The sequence below is a fragment of the Haemorhous mexicanus genome, chromosome 3 (genome assembly GCF_027477595.1).
Source record: "Haemorhous mexicanus isolate bHaeMex1 chromosome 3, bHaeMex1.pri, whole genome shotgun sequence".
Taxonomy (NCBI): Eukaryota; Metazoa; Chordata; class Aves; order Passeriformes; family Fringillidae; genus Haemorhous; species Haemorhous mexicanus.
The window spans coordinates 37919662-37942122 of NC_082343.1; the positions used below are offsets into that span (position 1 = coordinate 37919662).

The 22461-nt window shown below is 34.9% G+C and overlaps 1 protein-coding gene across 1 annotated transcript in view; it reads left to right on the forward strand.

Annotated features, from left to right (window-relative positions):
• BTBD9 (BTB domain containing 9) overlaps positions 1-22461 on the forward strand; it is a 114884-nt gene that overhangs the window by 49455 nt on the left and 42968 nt on the right. The window contains exon 8 of the mRNA XM_059841381.1: positions 19492-19601. Coding sequence (XP_059697364.1) covers positions 19492-19601 — 110 coding nt within the window. The remainder of the gene's footprint in view (positions 1-19491; positions 19602-22461) is intronic.

The following is a 22461-nucleotide window of genomic DNA, read 5'->3' on the forward strand; positions in this document are numbered from 1 at the left end:
AAAATTTGAATTTAAAATGACTGAGCTTTAAATAGGAAGAGCTGGTAATTAATCTCTCTTCTGGAATAGTGCTTGTTCTTCTGTTACCTGATTACAGTCATCAAAGGATACTATAATAGGTTTGAAAATTAAGCTTACTAAAGTACTCAACTTTTTTTCTGATTTCTAATTTGTGTGTTATTGGATTTTATCTTGCCCCTTGCTATTTCTGAGGCTATTCTTGTCAGAAAATAGTCAAAAGGAGCAAACAGAGCATTTTCTTTTTTGCTTTTTACTTACATATTAAACAAACCTATGTTACTTCAGCTGCCCCAGAGGTATTTTAAGTGTATTTCTAATCAGAATATAAATTTTTGGGGGTATTAAGGTAAGGATTTGTCTCACAGGTTTCTGAGTTTTGTTCTTTTTCCCAGTGATTACTGCATTAAATAATACAAGGATACCAATGTGAAACATGCTGATATGTTACCGACACCATAGGCTGATGTTACTGAAGAGTAAAAAACATTGTAAAACATTTTTAAATGGGCAACTGCTTCTGTAAAGTGGTAATGTAGCTCTCAGGGTTTTGTTGCAAAGCACATAAGACATTGTTATTGACGCAGCTGATTTTCTGCTCCCTTACCTTGAGTCTCCAAATTTTTAAACAATGGTAAAATTAATGTGCAGGTATTTGCATGGAACAGACAAATGCAATAAGTTCTTCCTCCTAGATTCCCATTAAGCCATATTATGAAACAGTTATTTCAAATAAATAAAAACCCCACATAACTTTACCTCAACATTGTTACTTTTTGCGAACAGAAGAACAAGACAGAACTAACTGTCTTCTTTGGGTTTGTTGTGCCTTCCAGCAACCAATTTACATTTAGAAAAAGAAATTATTTTTAGAATAGTTCTCTTAATGTTATTATTTATATTAATAATCCATATTTGGTGCGATAAGACAGACTTTGAGATACAGTTTTCTATAGCACTTAGGTTTAGGTATAAAACAACAGATAGTTCTTATGAATACTTAGCAGATAACAGCAGATCAGCTGTCACACTTCTAGTGATTTCAGTCAGTAAATTTAAAAAAAAAAAGGTGAACTTTTTTTTCAAAGCTCCAAGTGTCCTATCATGATGTGTGTTGAACAGTAGTTTCTATGCATTTCCAGTAATATAAGAAAACCTCCACAGGTTTTCTCTTGACTGGAATCTTCTCAAGAAGTCAGAAAGCTGTTGGGAAGAGCTGTATTCCCTCCCTCCCTTCCTTCCATCCATCCATTACAGAAGGGAAAAGGAGAATTAAGGTGTCAATATTTTTTTCTGTAAAAGCTTGCAGCAGAATATGACAGTTTCACTTAAGGTCTTTTCTCCTCTTCTGCCTTCCAGCGGAGGTCTCTGAGAAGCTCTCACAGGTGTATTGTTAGGGATACTGTTGCATCTGATTACATTAGTGAATAGTGCTCTTAGCAGTATGGATTACATTCTGTCTTAACACTAACACTGACTATTTTGTTTAACTTAAACTGTTTCCATATTACTCATGGTGTTTGCTTCTTTCTCTGTATGTTCTTGATTTGTGCTCCTTAGGGAATATTATTTTGTAAGGTGTAGTTTTTCTCTTCTATTTTGAAGGTTTTTCTTTTATACTATAAATGATTTCATTATATGGAAAGTTAATTCCAAAATTCCTTATTTATTTCACTGCAAAGCTGTAAAGAGCAATAGTGATGTTAGAGAAGAGGCAGTACTTGTTCTATTCTTAATAAAACCAGGAAATATAAAGAATAAGATAAACTCTAATATCAGCTGTTGTCCTTGAAAATGTACAGTTATGTAATCTTCCAATTTCTTGACAGTAATGCTTGCAATTAACAATTAGTAATTGTAGAACCAGGAAGAAAGTTGTTCTGCTGGTACCTTAAATTTATATTTGAAATCCCTTTGATTTCTCTGCAGGAATGCAGAACTTGCTTTTTACTCCCCAGAAAACAGCTTTTGAACTAGTAGTTGTAGCTTATACCTATTAGCTTGGAAGACTTATTGATTTTATGAATTCATGAAAAATATGTAATTAGTACCAAACTTATTCCTTTCCCATCCTTAAAAGAAACAAACAGAGGGAGCTGAGGAACTCTGTCATACAGCACAATTTCAGTTTCCGGAAAAATATCGGAGCAAATAATTGAACCAAATTGTTTGTAGGCACTCCAAGATAAAGGAATTACTGTCAGCTAAACTGGATTTGTCAAAAACAGATAGTCAATTTAGTTTCCTTCTGAGGCAGAAAAACTGGGCATGGATAAGAAATAAATCAGTGCATGTTATATTTTGTCGTAAGTAAAGCTTTTCACAGTAAAAGGGTATTTCCATATCCAAGCAAGAGGAACATGGTCTACAGGAAAATATTGTAAAGTGAATATAAAATTTGACTAGCACCTGTTGTAATCATAGTTAAATAGAAATGGAAAATTGAATGATAATGTGAAGTGGAATTTTTATGGTGTCTTCCAAACAGTCCACACAACTCTGTATATTAGGAATCTATTTTTCTTAAATTTGCAGATAGCATGAAACTGTGACAGAAGATGCAGTTATGCAAAAGGACAAAATGAGAGTTAATTAGGATCTTGACGAAGTGGAGACACGGTCTAAAATAAATAGAATGCAGTTTCCTAAAAACAAGGGCAAAACTCTCTCCCTCTGTAGGGAAATATGATTTAGAGAATGAGGGTAAGCCCCAGAAAGTTCTGCAATGCCAAACTAGATATAGGACTGCAGTATCACATGCTAGTGAAAAAAATATTATTTTAGTGTACAGATAGGAGTATAACTTGTAATATGAATCAGTGTCATTCACTCAGTTCAGTCATATCTAAACTGCTAATTCTGGATCCTTGAGGGGATTATCATTTTATCATTAGAAAAAGAAAACTCCAGTTCAAAAAATCTGTGAACAATCCAGAAGGGACCACCAACAGCCAGCATAGTCTGACCTACAAGAAAAGATGGACAAACTTGTGACTAACTGGTTTAGAGAAGAGAGGTCTGAAGGGAGGTATGAAAAACCTCTCAAAAGGTTTAAAACTCAGAAAACTTGGAGAATGGCCAAAGAATTTGGGAACCTTTGATTTAGCTGATTTTTTAAATGCAGTTTTTTCTGCAGTAATATGTAAAATTATTAATTCTTTTTTGTAGCAGAATTGTAACAAATCTGCTGAAATCTATTTTTACCATTGGAAGATAATTTTTGACTTACCGGGCAATCATACAGTATTTAAAATTGTTGCTGAACATGCTCATGCTTCTCTTCTGACGTATGAATAACTATGTGTTGCTGAATAGTCACAGCAAGGCTCATCATCCAGTTTCTGTCAGTTAATTGCCTACTCATAAATGTGCAATTGTGTGTGATTCGATGATAAAGGATAACCCAGCCAGACGTGGGGAACTCAAATCATCATGCAGAGCTCAGGCAGAATCCAAACAGCTAACTTAGGTCATGTGAATAGCCCTTTACATAGTGTGCTCTATTGGTAAATGGATTTGCTTCACAGGAGGCTATTCCTGCATAGCAATGTCTTTTCAGAAATAATGGCCTTTAAGTGATACACAGGACAGCTGCTTCAAAGGTTTCAGAAGAAAAGGGAGGGTAAAAAAGGAGGTGAAAAACAGCAGCAGAACATAAGGTAATTCTGTATGTCATCACAGCAGATGAAACATTTAGCAAGAGAATGCGTTAATTTATTTGTGCTTGGAAATTCCATTTTACTGTATAGTTAAGAATTGTTATAGTAGTCTGGGATAAATGTGATATAATGGCTAAAACTTTTTCCCAGCTGAAATTAGTTTCTAATATGACTGGTCACATGTCATGTTTCTATTACATAGAACACAGGTAAAACACCTGATTTTTTTCTTTAATATGTTCTGGGGATTCAGTCAATTAGTTTCAGTGGATTTGTTCAAAATAATAACCTTAACCTTTTCATTTGTTAGACAGGAGACATAAGTGGGAGAGAAGTGGTTTTTACACTGATTTGCAAATAAAAGGATTAAACCTATATTTCTGCAGCCCTCTTAATTTTTTTTTTTTCCATTCAGTGTACCGTAAAGTGACATACTGGTTTGATGTTTCTATTTTCTGGTCCTCTTAGTAGAAGTAATGCATTATCTTTCATTGGAATTTTCTTTTTCCTAATCAAAATGGTGCCACTCCTCTTTATTTCTTCGCACAATTTATCTGCTGCCTCTTTCCTTTCTTCATTTCCTGTTTTCTTTGTGAGGCATTTTGTTGGTGTGTTGGTTGTTCTTTTTCAAACATGTTATTGCCTGCTTATATGTTCATTATAGGATCTCTTTGATTTTTTTTCTCCTGAAGTCAACTTGATAGCAATATTTCAAACTGATAGTAATGTGAGATTATGAATTTGTGTTAATGAACAAAGCACAAGGACAAGGCCTATTGCACGGAGTTTACCATCAGAGAAAGAAAAGAAACAAACATTAATAACTGACTAGAATAAGAGCTAATCAGTACAGATTACTCTTAAAGATGATTCTTCTTGAAAAGTTATCTGAACAGTTAGTAATTTTGACAAGCAAGGGCTTGTCAAAAAGGAGGTCTTTTGCAATTGTATGGGCAAATGAAGTATGGAGCTTGACAGTAAAGGGACTATGAAGAAAAAGTGATGTGAAATGGTTGGAAATACAAGCAGTGTTCAAATATTTTAAAAGGTGGAGGTAAAAATGATGTGTTAAGCTTTAGGATTAACATTCACTGGCATTTTTAAATAGTTCAACTAAAGACCATGGAAGTACAGAAGAAAATGAGCTTTTAGTAGGGAGTGGGAGCGTCTGCACTCTTTCTCCCAGCTGTGATCTTTCTCTCCATCAAAGTTCTTCACATTAAAGAACACTTAAAATTAGGTACACCACAAATTCTTGTCTTGGGTAAATAGCTAACAGATTTTATTTTGGATTCGAGGTTTAGACTGGAACTATAGAGGAGTGTAGCAATTCAGTTTTCTTTTCTCACGGATGGAAGTTTAAAAACTGTATGAGCTTTAAAGGCTCTAAAGATAGATACCTCAAATATTCTTTCCTTGAGTGACCTGTTAAAACCATTGCATGTCAGAAGTGATGAATAGTTTTTGTGGGTTCTGGGCAGGTTCCTGATCAATTGGTTGCTAGTTAATGGGGGAGAAGAAGGGCAAGTGCTGAAGTCCAGCTGACTCTGCGAGGGCACACCTGCCTTTTCTCTTTACCTCATTTTCTCTGTAATGAAGGAACCAATTGGTTTAGAACAATCAATGCTGGCCTGTTAGGATCAGGCAATGTTCTGGCATTGCCAAGGCAATTAAATTCAGCAGAGCAAGGATTAAAGGAAAAAATAAGAAAGGACTTGAAACTTTGAATTGAGTAATAGCTACGTTGATATTTTAAGGTTGGCAAAAACTCCTGACTCAATATAGTTAAAAAGAATTAAATTGTGTTCTCTTTTGTATGAGAATGGGGATGCCAACATCATTGTCATTTGTCGTTTAAATCCTGTTTCTGCTACTGGGAATTTCTGCACAATGTAGTGTATGTATTTGGAAGAGGCAGTTTGCTTCAAAGTTTCATATTGATAGTTGAAAATATCCCCCATTGGTCTTCATTGTATTCTGCACTATTGAATTTACAGGCTGTGTATGTTGATAAAATGATTCATTCCAATTGAGGTGGGTAAAAATAAAGCTCAAATCCTTAGTAAATTATTTTAGTTCTTGTCAAGTGTTAATTTTAGAAAACTTGTCATATATTTTAAGATTTTAATAATAATTTAAATCTTTTGTTGCCTTGTATTGATGCCCTTAAAAGGAAATTATTTTTTTTTTCTGTAAGAGTTTTGGCCTTCTCAAAAGAAATATATTTGGCCAGTCGGAATTAACTTATAGAAAATGCTGGTTTCCTGCTCCATACGTTATATATGTATACGTTAACTGGCAATATTATTGATGTTAAATAAAATGTCAGGATCTCCCTTCTGCACTTCTTTCCTGTTTGGAAGAGGTTAAAGCATTGTTTTATAAGGTTCATCCATTCTGAGTCCAGAATAGCATTTTTAACATTTCTGTTAAAAAAGTAAAATAAACCAGCCAAAACCATTCAGGCAAACCTAAAATTTTGTAAAAAAAATTTGAAGTATAATATTAAAGCAATAATATCATAATATGGTTTATCTTTCCATCTGATAATCTCATTTTTACTTGATTGACCTATGTTTCAGGGCAGAGAGGGGTAACCTTCACCTCTTTCGACTTGAGAAACATCATAGATCGTGAACATATATAAAGTTCCTTTAATCATCAACTGCATGTTGTCATTTTAACTGTCACCGCATGAGCATCCTTTGGTTCATGTTTGCCCTTGAGGAGATGAGGTGTGCAATCCTATTATTTCAAGCTTTTAAAGCATTTTTTATTGGATCTTTGTAATGGTGTATTATGTTAAATCAGCTTAATTTGAAGTCTGAAGCTTCTGAGCTAATAGGTCATGTCCATTCTATTTGTTAACTGTAGCTTTGTGCTGACTTATTTTTAGGCATGTTTATATATATATGTACATGCATGTGTATATACATATAAATGAATATAAAGTTAAAATGATCATGTGTCCTTTAGTAGGTAGGAGGAGTGGAAATTTTTATGAGGCTAATTTATGGCTGTGCTACTTTTTGGAAACAACTATTTCCCCTGCAGTAGTCTCCACCAGTTAGTTTTCAGATACAGTTGTAGAAATTCTTTTTCTTTATGTTTGAGTATGTTGACCGCAGAGCAAATGTGGGCACTTCAGTGGTCATTGTCAGATTGGAACATTTCTGCCCTCGGCGTGGGGAGTGTGCTAATAATGGCTAGTGCTAATGACTTCTGTCCTGAATGTATCCTTTTTTAGGATATCTGATGCAGAAAAGTTTTGAGATGGTTTTGGCTTTTTTTGCTAATTGCATGCTCAGAAAGACATGGGACGCATTTAATGTTAATTTTCACACTGAATTTAGTATAGAGTAAGAACACTGGGTGTAAGTCTGTATGAATTACCAATGAAGTGAGTTCTGGGTACTGTGGAGAATACTAATGTTCAACAGGTCTGGAACAGATGGTTTAAAAAAAAGAAGAGCCAAAGAGTATTCATCCTTTGATAGTGAGGAAAATTTGTCTTGGCTTATCATGATCTGCTGCAGAGCTTAGCTGGTATTGTAGTCAACATGCTAACAATAATGTTTATAAATACTGATGAAAATTGATCAGAGAATATTTCAAGTAATCTGTCTGCTTTAAAAGGGAAGGGGTATGTTAGCCATGTATGAACTCACTCTCAAAAATGAGTGGTTTATACTTTAGGTTTTGTGCCAAAACAAGAATGTTTTTTCCAGGCCAAAAGGTTCACCATGTTTTCAGCTTTTTATTTGTATGAAGTCTGGTCTCTAGTCCAGACCTTTCATTAAACTACAGGTCTGAAATATTCCTTTCTGGAAAGGGACATCATAGCATAAAATATAAGTAATATCTCTAAAAATGTATTTTTGATGATGGTTTAATATTTCAAAAGTCATGAAGGTTTAACTTTGAATTTTAATTTAAATGTGTCTCAGGCCTTTAGCTTTAGTATTTATGAGAATGTGAGTGATTTCAAGGCTCAGTTCTTGGTGTAGAGTAGGCAGATTCATAGACTTCACCAGTGCAAAGCAGACACAGTAGATATCAGTTGTAGTAAGGTGCCCCTACACTGCTGTTGATTTTCAGTGCACTAAAGCAGACCTCTGAATTTTATTTATTCATCCTAGATTTCCTTTTTATTTTATATATGTGCAATATTATTGCTTTGAAACAGAGATGGAAAACCAAAGCTCTAGGTGCAGAACTAAAAGCACATATACAGGGTTTACTTTTTAGAATACTGACATTCTGCAGTAATAGTGAATTACTGATAAGAAAAATGAGCTTTGAATTTTTACTGTTTAATATTGACTATGCATACCTAGCAAGATATTTGCAAAATGATGCTGTTTTTCCCAAACCATTTTTTTAGTTTCTTTTTGTCTTTCACAAAACATGGTGAATATTTTAAAGTCTGAAACAAAGTATGTTAAGAGGTGTCACAGTAAAATCAGATCTCTTTTGTATGGTGAAATATTTGGTTACTTTTCACTATGAGATTAAATAATACTTGAAAGTAAGTTCCTTTAAAAATATGTGTTGAAATGCAATAGGTATAAAATAATGTGGAACTACCTATTTATTAATTTTCACTGCATTTTCTCCTTTTATAAAAATTTTTTTTTGGTCACTCTTCCTATTATTTCTGTTCTTTCCCTAATTTTGTGGGTTGTTTGGTTGATTGTGGTGCGGTTCTTTTGGTTTTGGTTTTTTTTTTCTTTTTGTTTAAATATCTCTCCTGAAACACAGGTAGATGTCAAGACTCATACATTAGTTGATCTTCTCTTAAGCATTACACTGCATTTTGTTAGATGCTGGTTGCTCCAATTGCTTGTCATGTATAGTCATACATCTTTATATAGGATCTAGTTGTAATGTTTTCACCATTAATGTATGGACTTGATATTTATGTATAGAATGGAATCAGACAATGGGCAAATAATTTTTAGGATTCCGGCTATAGAAAAGTATTAGAGCTGAAATTTGTTCGTGTCCAGTCACTGTACTTCTGGTTTACTTACTTATTTGTGGAAAATTAGCAAGTACAGTGGAATCCCTGAGTATAAGAGAGAGCTTCAAATGCAGTTTGATAACAGAGAAATCCTATTTCTATGGTGTATGTGTATAGCAAAATGAAGTCATGATCCTAACATGAGTTAAACTGCCATGTTTTAACTTTAATCTGGCTACCATGGATAATAGGTGAGTGATAGAGATGCAGGTTTCAGCTACTGAGATTCTCAGGGTTATTTGTTAGACTTACACGTGTTTTAATCCGTAGTGTAAGGTGTAAAGCCAATGGTACTGTAGCATAAAAAATACCATTACATTGTTTCCTTATGCTATGGTCAATTTTGCTAAGTATCTGTGGTCCTGGACTCCTTTCCCTGAAATCAGCCTAAAAACCACTCTTTTGGTAGCATTTTGGTGTTACTGGGATCTTTTCCCTGAACTGAATCTGAAAATTGAAGTATTTAGAGTCAACTGTGTTTCTTTAGGTAGAAACAATGACCAGACTTCTCTGAGCTAATACTATAATGTAATATAAAGAAAATTATCAGAAAGTTTGAGTTTAGTTTAGGATTGAGGCAGTTGAGTCATTAGGGGTTGTAGGATGTCAAGAAAGCTCTGTGATGAGGTATGTAAAAAATGGTTAGCGTGTTCATCAAAAGATATCTATTACATAGATCAATACTACAATTACCTGCTAAATATATGGGCAGTAGGGTATTTAAACATCATTTTATTATGAAAAGTAAACAGGTTAATTATGGATTTCCACTAAAATCTGGAGACTGTATTCTAAGTATATCAGGATTCATTTTGAATATATCAAATACTCTATTTCAGGATACATGACATAGTAGGGAGATGGGGTGTCAAGGTGAAGGAAAGAGTGTGTGAACGGAGAGATGGAGAGTAAAAGATATGAAGATTAAGTGTGAAAAATTGACTTTCAGCATAGGTAAAAAAGGTCAGAGAGGCCAGGTGAGGAAGGTCAGATGGGGGAGCCTTAGTTCTGAAGTTCAAAGGTTCTACTTAATGAAGGACAGAAAGAAGTCACAGCCTTGTATTCTCTGTAAATTTCTAGTTAATGAAAAATAGCAATAAATAATATTGATTGCCTTTATTTCTAAATGGATATTTATGTCATTATACTGAGAATAATAATATTATTATTGAGGAAAAGGTACTATTAGACTGATAATGGCCACCTAACTGACATCAGTTACAACTAGAAATAAAGCAATGAAGTATGACAAAGAGCTGCCTCCTGAAACATGTTTTCTCTGCATTCATATATAAGAATAAAATGCATTAACTTATCTTTTAGTTACATATCAAAATAATGCAGTACTGAGTTCAAATTATCAGCTTAATGAAGTGAAGTACTTGTTTTAAAAGGTAATGTAAGACATTCAGGAAAATTGAATTGATGTGCTAATGAAGTTTATGTCCATAGAACTGAGATTCATAAAACTGTGTGGTAGATTCATTTAAAAGATACTCTTCCACAGAGCACTTCTGTCACTTCTGAGGCAAGAATAGTGTTATTTAAAGGAAAAGAAATCTGCTTGAAGAAGATACAATACAACCTAATGCCTTTCAGTGGCCATTTTTCCAGTGTAATGTTGTAATGATCTAATTGGATTTCGAATAGGAGAGCGTTGTGTGTGCTCACAGCCACTTTGGTAAGGTCACATACACGGTAATAACAATGGAGAGCTATCAAATATCCTGAGGGTAGCTGTGGTGAAAGCAGCACATGAATAGAGCAGCTTAGCTGATTCCAACACAAATGTGTAACTGCAGGTTTCTGATGGACTGTACAATTGTTAGAGCTAATATCCTAAATCACTAATTTCATTCTCACGGCCGTACCTGTTGTGTAGCATAGGGAAATACCTTTTACTTATTTTTCTTTTTTTGCCTTCTCCTATTGTTTTTTTCCTGACTTTTTAGTTCAAGTATAGTGGTTTATTTCTTCATTGAGGAGCCACATTCTAAGTGCTAGCTGAGTGAATTCAGCAACAGTCAAAAGTAGAAGTCAAAGAAAACAAGTTCCCATCAAACCAAATGTTGGAAACTCTTGTCCGTGCTAGAGATGTGCTGTATAAGCAGAATTCTTCTTCCAGCTACTATTGATGTGAAAACAGGAGCGTGACACAGGTTTATGAGGTGGTGTCAAGGATATTGTGGTAAGCATTTAGATGGATCAGAGCACTTAAAAAATCTCCTTCACATTTTCTTTACATGTGTGTGTGTGTGTGTATATATATATATATATATATATGTATGTATGTATGCATTAATTTTTGAGCTACATTTGAGTGGTTTTGAACATAGTTCAAAATTTAACAGTAGAGGAAAAAAATATCAAGATTTATCTGATTTGGGGTCTAATACAGTACCTAATGAAAATATTTCAGAAACAGCTTTAAGCTCAGAAAAGAAGTACTACATGTCATCTGAATTGAAAAAGGCAGAGGTTTATGAAAAAGAAATAAGTTTGTTACTTTGGAGGATCCTAGGTAGATCATTAAATTATTTAAGAATCCTTTATTTTGTCAGAACTTGGCTCTAAGCCTATTGATTTGCAGTGCAGTTCTTATGCTCAGGGAGTTACTTTTTGAAACAGTTGATGAAACTGCTCTTTGGCAGTTTTTAATATATAGATAGCCAAATGGATGATGGCTTAATGCATTCTGTTTTTAAGTAGGCATCCAGATAAAGCTCTGTTTCATTCTCAGATGAGAGACTTTTTGTTCATAGTGAAGGTAGTTATTGCTCTGGTGGTTTTTTCCATGGCCATAAAACTTACTTCACTACAGAAGTAGTCATCCTGCAACTGTTCAAAATTTTTGTGCACAGGCAAGTAGTGACTTTTTCATGTCCTTTAAAAGCTCTATAGAGTCTGTTATTAAGTATTTGGAAGGCATTACTAAGAAAGACCAAGGCAGATTTTTTGTTCTTGCTGATGCAAACATGCATTATTGTTGTCTTAAACATAGGCTCGTTACCTGTGCAGCATCAATTCATACACTGAGGTGGGGTATTTCTATTTTTTATTCTAGTTTGCTCGAAGTATAGATCTGGGTGGTAATGCATAAAATACTGACTCCCTGACCAGCTTTATGCTGTTTATACATTTCAACAAACAAATGCATCAGCATCCATTGGTTAGCAATTACTTAACTTTTGCATTAGTTAGTACTCAAACCCCTATTTGTTAGTTATATTCCTCACTTCCCACATTAATTATTCTGTAAGTAGTGTTCTTCCTTCCATTTGAGTCTGGAGTCCATTCTGAGGAGGTGGTCAGTGTGTCAATGGTTGCAAACTCCCCCTGGATTAGTATCACCTAGAAGTAACCTATGTGCAGCTCAGTCAGTGTTAGGGGAATTTTGGGCAGGTGAGAGCTTCACTTTTTATTACACTCTAAAAGAAATGAGGTTTGGAAGAAAAGCCTTACTTTATTTTTCTGGTTGCCATTTCTTCTCTTCTTCCATTGCACCCAAAGTGCTTGTAAGATTTATGAAACTAGATTTAAAACAGTTTCATATTTTTAGATACTTAACCACAGGAAGAGAACTTCTTAAGTGGTTATTGTTCCTTGGTTAAGGAAACAATTGAAGAGATCTGAATTCAGTAGCTCAGTCAATATATTTCTGTTTTCTTTCTGCTCACAAGTTATAGTGGTGTATTTCACAAACATGTCAAACATAAGTTGGTTTTGTTTTGTAGGAGAACAAGAACTATATTTTAACAAAATAATAACATTTTCTTGGGGAAGTGGCACTCAGTGTACCACTCCAGGCTGATGGTAATGTTTCAGTGAATAAATATCCATTGTAATCTGTTTAATTGGTGCAAATAGTGCAGAGTGCTGTTCTGAATTCAACAGTTGTTACTGCTTATTAAATCAGCAAGAGAAATGTGGCAAATGTTGTTTGATACATGTGGATCTACTCTACAATTAAAACAACAAAAAAAAGTGGAAAAAAGAGAAGCAGTGAGAACAAGAAAATCAATATAGTAGTTGTCTGTCTTAAATGCTCTGTTTGTAACCATAATTCAGCTATTCTCAAGTGAACTTGAGTTTCTGGATAATTTATTATTTGTGTACATATACTGGAAGTCACTACCCTTCCCTTTTGCCATCTCATTGCTGATGAGCTGTATAGGAGTGTTTGTACAGGTTAATACAGGCCACCTACTTGTAATCCAAATTTATGATCTTCTTTCACCATGTCATCAATTATTTCCAGTAAAACACAATTTGATTTTGAAAGAACTAGACCTATGAAGCTTACGAGATTGAATCTGCTGCACTGTCTGTGTTTGATGAATAGGCCCATAAATAATACTTCTTTTGTCCTTAATTTTATAGCTCAATTCAGGCCTGCAGTAGCCAAGAGTTGGGTCTTCAATATGCTGGAAAGTAAAAGCAAGAAAGTTTAGAGACACTGATTAACCTAGGTACCAATGGTTTATATGTATAGCAGATGATGCTGCTAGTGGATATCATGTGAGATTTTTTTCATAAAAGACAGAACTTGGTGAATTTAAAAATAATTGGTTGATGTTTTCACGGTTCTGTCTCACATCAGATGTTTGTTTCACAATCACTTTTGTAGTATTTGCTATATATTTCATGTGAATTTTAGTCTTTATTATTAATTTCTAAAATCCATCTAAAGCATGATCATAGTTTAAAAGTTTAGCTAAGCTGTGTGTTATCAGGAGCAGAACAGGTATCGCATACTTTATGTTAGAAAGGAGGACCAAAGCACTCAGAACTGACATTCCGCTGCTTTGGGTGGGACATTATTTGTAGTTTTTTATTTTTAGTGTTTTGTTCCTAAAAACATTGCTCCTAATGTTGAACAGTTGAAATTGATGTTTCTTGTGATACAGTTACTGTTGGCTGGTGTTTGTAAATCCATCAATCACTGGTAGTACAGGGGTTCAATAATTGTAAGATCATATATTTAGTTAAAGAACCAAATCTTCTTCAGTTGACAAAGGCATTCTCGTCCCAGATCCAGACCACACTTGAGTAGTAACACTGCATGCTATATCACAAAATGTTTAAAATGTATGAGACATACTTTGCTTAATGAATTACTCCATATTTCAGCATTCCAAAACTGAGTAGCAGATTTGAAATTGAGCCAGCAATACTTTGCATCAATTTTCTAACAACCTGCAAGTACAAGGAGTTTTATCTGTAGGTACAAGTTTTCAAATCATTAAAATATTGATGAAAAATATATAATCAGTCATTTTTATGTTACCAATACTTAGCTGATTTCATTTCAGTATTGTTTAGTAGTTTTCCAGTATAATTTTAACATAATGAATGGTAAGGTTTCTTGCATATATCCTTGGATGTATTTTTCTGTAAGTAAAATGTTATACTGTTTGGATAGGAGTGGTGGTTTACTTAGTTGTTGAGCATTTAGTTTATTTGTTTGTTGGTCAGTTTGTTAGGGGTTTTTTTACCTTAAACATTTAATTCTTTATGTGTATTTATGACACCCTTTTGAGAGCCCTAGAGGTCTTCTCTTATTCTCTTATGCCTGTGAGCTCAAATACCAGGAGTTACTGTTTGTGATTAGTAATGATTCATGGAATCATGAATACTTATATTAAAAGAATTCTTTCAATAATTGCCTCCCTTTTTAAAAATAATTTTCAGACATTTAAAAAAAAATCCACCCTTTTTCACCACTGTCTGTCAGATTTTTGTGATGCCTGAGCTAAATACAAATTTTTGTATATATCTTCATTATAGTTATATTAGATGAATTTCAAAGTTCCTTGCTTTTTTAAGCACAGGTCAAAACTACAGTTATTTCTTTGTTGAGCTACCTTGATGTGGATTGAAATTAATGCATATTTCTTTTCCTTCCTTCTGTCCTTCCATCCTCCCTCACTTTTTTGTAATACTTTTCAGGTATTTTCTTTTCTCATATTGTTTATAGTCTGATTCTAGTCTAGATCTAGACAGCACTTACTGAAGTGTCATTGGAGCAAGAAAGAAGTATTGCATGATAAATTCACAGACTGGTGGAGCATGAGAAGCTGGGGAAAATGGCAAGCATTCTCAGATTTCACTGAACAGCACTTTCCTGTATTTCTTTATGTTCTATTCAATATGTTTAAAAATGTGGAGGCCACAATGTATGTATATAATGAAGCTAAATTGGTCCTAAGTCATAAAACCTCATGAGGATGTAGTGTGATTCAAAGAAAATTAGTTCTATTGAAGATAAGGTTCACTTTGGAAAGAATCTGTCTTCATGTCACATCAGCCTGGAAGGTGTGCAGAGCCAGCACATGTCTGTTCTCTGAATCCCCCTGTCCAGTTTGTTTTAGAACTAGACTTTCTGAAGAACAATGCTTTCTTCTCTATTTAAAAACTACTTTTTTTTTTCTATACAGTTAAATTTAATGTAGTCTCATTTTATGTATTCAGTAGAGATGGAATAAAGACAAGTGAGGGCAATATTTAAGTTGTGCTTGGCTGCCAAGTCAAATCAGGAATATGGTTTAAATGTAGATTTCATGACATCCAAGTCTTCATATCTTCTTGTATTTTGTTTTATGTTCTTATAATGGAAGTCCATTATGAGAAGTGGTGTAATTGCAGAGTTCTAGGAAATTGAGCTGTTTTGGGTTGAGGTCTGACCCAAAATAAAACCAGGTGAACCAAGTTCAGATTTGAGAACTTCATTGGAGCTAGAGATGCATATAGTGTGAAGATGGAGGTTAAAGCCAGTTTACCTGAAATTGGTTTTTTTTCTGTTTTAAATAAATAAAAATTGGAAATAATTAGAAAACAACAAAGCATTTGTAAACTTATTATTCTTACAGATTATTATGTGTGAAATACACAACATATTATCACATTGTGCAAGTTTTACTTATGTTTCAAAGCACATCAATGTTAATTTTGTTATATCCTTTGAGAAGCACTGGTTGATTAATTGACATACTGCTTACATGTGGTACACCAACAATTACATGTCCTGTTTAAGTGCTGTATACCAGTATTTTTAGTCACTTGAATGCCCCAGCATAAAACACCTGCATACACATTCTGGCACATTACAAAGGAAAATGTGCTGTGTTTTCCAACTGCTTCACTGTCAGTTGTATTTCCAAGGTGAAAATGTTTGTTACTGTCCAGGCTTTGTAGGTGTTAGATGTACTTTTTCTTCTCGAATTCAATGGTTTTTGTCTTGTGTAAGTGTTTTATGTAATTTGTCACAGTTGTTTTCAATATTTGCAGCAGGGATTTCCTCTGGTATAAAATAGACTTTATTAGACTTTCCTGTCTAAGTGTAGGAAAACTGGTCTTCTGTCAAAAGACAGATACGCTTTTCATGTTTGTTCTGGCTTAATTATTTATACTATGTATTTATTTGTGTCCACTGTTCTTCCACATGATTTAATGCTGGCAATAGATTTTTCTTCCTTGTTTTTTCTGTCTTCCTGCCACAGGTCTGTTGATTCAGCTGTGTGAGTCTGAAGGATTATTCTTTTTAGGGAGTTGTCAATAAAGGGAGTTTAGACAGTGTTGAATAGCACTGTTTCCTTTTCCACTGGAAAACAAGCACAGTGTCTTCTAATGCCCTTGTGTGTTGGGCTTTGCCTCATGCATCGTTGTGGCAGTGATTGGAATGTGAATGTCAGTGCTTCTAAGCAGCTAGAAGAGGTATAAAGTCTGTAGTAATTCTGGCACTGGTGTTTCATACAAAATGCTCCACAAAGGAAAATGAAATGCCAATTTCATAAGAGCGCATTTTGTACTTATTAGATTTAGTTCTTTGAGTTTACTGTTGCTATTCTAGGTTGCTTTGATAGTAACTGAAGAGTGGATTTCAGTGCAAAATACCTGTTAATTTCCATTCCCTCCCCTTATTTAGTCTTCTGTCTCAATATTCTCAAGGGATTGGAATTTGTGCGTAATATTTTTAAGTTTGTCTGTATCTTTCTGCTGCTATTATAATGAAAGATTAAAACTGATGACTCCTAGAGTATGCATATTTTCATGCTTTGACACATATTTCCTAAGCACTGTTGTGATGATGTAGGCAGCTGAGCTTTGGTGTTTGTGGTCCTCTAGGGTATCCACAGCAGAATCAGTGGTGTGATCTGAATTATATGTGTCAGCTTTACAAATCTAAAGAGCAGAAGTAAAACATAATTTAGTTGTTCAGATACGAGTCACATCAGAGTACAACTATCATAATTTCATATGAAGGGGAAGAATTGCTCTGGAAAAAATGGGCATGAATGAGAGATGTTGCCATGTAGGTGCCTAATTAATCAACCTAGGTAGTCCATTCAAATTTCAGTCGTTTAAAATTCTACCAAGATCCAGTAGAACATGCTGTTTCCCTATATTGTCAAAACAATTTTCTTCAACCAGGTTTTTCTGATGTTCCTGTTTTGAGGAGTTTAAGGTCATGTGTAGCTTGACTCTATGTGGCTAGAGAAGTCTGTGACATGTGAATGATACTCTAGAGCACTTACATACTATCAGTACCCATTATTCTCAAAAAGGGCCAGAAGATAAAAGAAAGAGGCAAAATTTTCATCTTGCATTCCTGTTTATCTGCTAGGGAAGTTTGTTTAAACCCCACAAATTGATCAAGGTTTTTTCTTTAAAGAATGATTCAGGGTTTTTTTTTTGTCTTCCAGTCTTATCAGTTGAGTCTAAAGTCCATCGACAGCAGAGCTAGTCTAGGCATTGGACTGTGATTCTTTTACTCCTCAATCACACAAAGATTCATAGATAACTTTGTGTCATGTGAACCTACTTTGTTGCTGACAGGAATTTGAACAACTTCCAATTGCTCTGAACAAACAAGAAGTTTGATCTAATGATACAATTTTATAACACAAAAAAACTAAGTAAATTAGCTTTTACAGCTAATTATGGAGCAGTTTCTTGTGTTCCTATTAATCTTGTTACTTTGTTTATTCTCTAAGCTCTTTAATGCAAGGAAGCGTAACTGAAGGATGTCAAAGTACATCTCCATTAGTAACACTCTGGTGGTTTGCCTGTGCATTGTGTCCAAGCAGCGCAACTCAATCAATATCGTCCTTGCCTGGGAGAGTCAAGGGAGTGTCTATGGCAAGCCAGGCTCCATGTGCACTTCAAAATATTCCAAAATTATTCCTGTGTTTAATTGAATTCTGTGCTTCTGAGGCTGGAGGGAATGAGATGAGTTACCATTGTTGAATTCTGGACATTTCCCATGTGTTTAGGGTTCGAACTGTGGTCATGAGTTCATAAAAAGAAAGCTGGTTCACACAGGCAGGTCTGGGGAAACACCTCCTGTGTGCCTGCCTGCCAACCAAGATTCCTGCAGTACTCTTCACAGGCTCTTAGCACAGCTACAGAGTAAGGGTTAAGTTCTGCTTTACTCTTAAAACATAGGTTCATCTTCTTTATGAATAATAAATATGTTCTCCACTTTTGCAACTTTATTTTTTCTACATAGAATGACTTTCAGGACATTTGCTACTGTGATAATTGATTGATCTGTGAGTTAATATTTGTTCCAAGTTATGATTATTAAAATAATTTCTAAATGAAATTTGGAGATTGAGCATTGGCACAGTAAATAGCTGTGGTGGTTATTTTATTGTTTAAAAAGAAAATCTCAGAAAAAATACTGTGCATCTCAACTTGATCTGATGAAGAACACAAGCCAAAATGATGCTGTTGGTGAATGGCCATTATGTTAGAATAATTATACCATGTAAATGAGAGTCAGACAAAGGATATTGCTTAAGATTCATACATTCTGATAGTTGATAATTGAAATGAGTTAAATTCATACAAAGCTTTCTGTAAGTGTGGGTAACCCATCTTGTGAAGTAATTGGTATTTGGTTTAGGTAGTTTTCTGGTTGCTTGTTCAGCATTTATTGAGAGGTGTACAATAGTCTTTATGAGATTTTTCAAAATTTATAGTAAGAACTATTGGATCTCTTCAGAAAATGCAGGATCAGACTGAATCAAGGTTAGTGGTTGTTTATGGAAGGTGAAGCCTCCAGGGTAATGCAGCAGGTGAATAGGTCACAATGTTTGAGAGCAGCTCTATTTGATTTGCAGTTGGGTGTGGAAATGTGAATTATACCACCAGGAATTAAAGCCAGAATAGCTTTGTTTCATAATATTTGAATGAGGGTTTTTTCATTATTAATAAAAGATACACCAACAGACATTGATATCCTGTACATCCAGTGTTAGAATTAGAAGCAGTCCTAATAAAATGGAATTGATTTTTGGCTTTGGAAGAAAAGCCTGACTCCTTTTTTTTGGGTTTGTCCTGGCTGTATGAAATCTTTCACAGAGCTGAAAATTTATTGGTAAATGGATGAATATTACTGTTATTCTTGTTGTTATTATTATTACTATTAGTAGTAGTAGTATTTAAAACCTCCATGAGCACATATTTGCACTAACAGATCATTTCTGAAGCAGAAGATCCCTAATTTTGCTTTTCTTGGCAAATTAATCCAGAAACATTTTTAACAGATTCCATTTCTCTTTAAAGATTGTTTTTTCTTCTTAAATTGCACTGGAGCCAGCATGAAATGCTGGACTAGATGCAGACCTGCTATGAAACTGATATTCTTTTTAACTCCTTTTTCTTTTTTTTATACAGTTACTCAGTTCTTATGGGTCTGCACGTTATAGTGTAACTGAATTATTTTTAAGAGCACAGAAGTTGGTCATGTTTAACTTGTGCTGTTTACCTTTTTTTCTTTCCCTATAGGTATATTCGGATTGTTGGGACCCACAATACAGTGAACAAAGTTTTCCATATTGTGGCATTTGAATGCATGTTCACGAACAAATCCTTTACTCTTGAGAAAGGTCTGATAGGTAAGAGATAAAACCATTTTCCTTTTTTATGACCTGGTGTAAACACTTGCCTTGTAAAGCTGGCCATTACTGCACTCTACTTCTGTTTCCATCCAGAAATCTCTAAATTGAGTTAAACAGTGTTGTAAGCATAGAATTAATTGGCTAGTCCTTACAACTTCTGTGAAATTCCAGTACTGTGGATTAATTAATGATGCTGCAGGAATGCTGAAATTCAAATCAACCACTGCTGACAAAGCCACTTGTAGCTGAGTCAGTCAGTGCTGGCAATGTGATTTTTCTTTGCATGTCACACCGTGGTTGCTCATGCCTCCCAGTAGGTTAGACTGAATTCTTTTACAAGAATGGACTAAGCACAGCTATTTATTGTAGTGATGATGGATTTGGACATTTAGGGCCTCTTATACAGCCTGGTTACAACTGCTGAAAGTAAACTCTCATGTGTTCATTTTCCCCCAAAGAGTCATAGACATGCTTAGCTGTGGCAGAACATTATATCAGCTATGCTGCTGTTGTTCTCAGAACACCACGCTGATGGAGCTTGCTTAGCTCTGGGCAGCTTATATAATACTGATTTAAGTATCTTTGTTACTTAAGGTGGAAATCCCTTACAGACCAATGGTACTGAAAGATAAAATGTGTCACAGAAAGACTTAATATTGATTTCTTTTAATCGTTAAAATGGGGTGGTTTCTGTGCTTTCTTCCATATAAACTCACAAAAGTCATATCCTGAAGTTCATTGGAGAGAGAGTATTTAGTAGTTGTCTAGGGGAGATTTCCCACAGTTTATTACTTGTGGCATAAAATCCATAATTTCAGCAAAATTCTCAGAGTTCATGCAGGTTTTAAACATATCTTCAAATTTTAAACATGTACCCATGACAGATGGAAAGGAAAACAGTTTTCAGAATCGGAGGAAATGAAGATTTTTAGCAACACGTATTCACTTTAAATTTTTCTCTGAAAAAACTATAATATTTAGCCTTGAAAAACCAAGACCCAATTCCTCCAGCCTGTTCCCCATGCATTATACAAAGGCAAATCAAAAGCCTTCCCTTTGTTTTAGGTAGTGTGTAAGTAGCATTGCAATTTTTATTGACTTCAAAATAGAAAAAGCAGTAAGGAATAACTGTGTTAAAACATCTCCCTTCTGCAAGCCAGTTAGCAGAGAAACAAAGTATCTCAGATTTGATAAAACCTTTGAGCTAAATTTCATAGTTAGCACTGCCAGCCATGAATTTTTAAAAACTTCATAGAAAATCAGTTAGTGTGTACAAATATTTGTATGTATTTGATTTCAGATGATCAAACTTATTTAGTAAATGCTGAATTTTGAACTTAAATAATTTTGAGTATTACACAAAGATTGTTTGATCATAAGTAGGCAAGGCAGTAAATCCATGCGTTTGTGTAAGTGAACTTTTACTGAAAGTGACTTATCTTTCATAGACTCAATTATTTTTACTGGTTGAGTGATTATTCTGGTAAGACAAACTATTTGATCTATTTTAGCACTTTTCAAGTTTCAAAGGTAATCTATGGGATGGACACTTTATATGGCTTTATTAAAAATTCTCTGTGAGAATGGTTTTGTAGAATCTTACAGGTGAATAGGGTTTGGGCAGCGTAATAGTGAGGGCTTCTGGTGTTCATGTTGACTGTTAATCAAGGGCAGCTTTGCTGTTCTTCAGTGTGGGTAAGTCAAGCTGTTGTACATGTAAGTCATTTGAAGTGATCAACAGTAAGGAAGGACAGGGGCCTGTAGCTTTTTATATTATATTTTTATATTTGTATAACACTATATTTTATATTAGTCAATACAATTGGTAGAAAGTTCAAAGTAAGAATTTGGGGAGTAGTTAATTGAAAGTGGGATGTGGATAGTCTTCCAACTGTCAGTGAGGCACCAGCAGTTGTGTACATGACCCCACAGAGCTTATGGTGATGTCCTGGTTTAGGGCAAATTTGGGAGAGAATCCCCAAAAAGGGGGCCTCTCCAGAAAGCAAACCCACATGGCCCCTCCCCCCAACTGGTTCGGGAAGAATTCCTCAGAGAGAAGTGGAAAGAGCCTGTTTTATTTAACAGGCACAGCACCCCCCAGCACACAAAATGAACAATACTGGATGACACTGCTCTTTCACCGCTCTGAAAAAAGATGACAAATTCAGAAAGTCTCTCCTGGGGTGGTTGCTCTGTTATCAGTCCCTCCAGCGCTGGGGCAGCTGCTGCAGCCTCAAGGTGCAAACTCTCTCGGTGTTTCCCAGGTCCCAGTCCGGAGCAGGTTCAAGTAAATCCAGAAAGGAAAAACCGTCCAGGAAGGAATTTGGACTGTTTAGCTAAATTAACTTATGAGAAGAGGCAAAAAGCAAGAGCAAGCAGAAGCAGAGCAGAAGCAAGAGCAGAGCGAAAAGCAGGGCAAAAAGCAGCACTGTGTACTGTACTGTCTGTATGTCCTGCCGGCTGTGGGGGAGTGGCTGATAAGAGGCCAAAACAAAACTTTCCCTCTTCAGAGCCAGTCTTGAAGGCACAGAACATAATATCCAGCATACACCACACACACGAATGGGGATACAAGCATCCTAACATCACCCTAGGACAGGTGAGAAAGATAGAAATGGAAACATTTGAGGACTAGTTAAGGCCAGTCCTGTTGTGAAATGAAGCAGGGACACCTATGACTGTTTGATCAGAATTTTTGGCCATCAGTATTGCCTATTCAAAAATATTCTCAGCAAAGAGATATAATATCTATTCAATGCTTTTTTCCAGTGTGATGATTACCATAAGGTGCCATATTGTATGGCTCCTGCAATCAAGCAGACTGTAAGTCCGAGGTCCACCTGTGTAAAAACTCAGT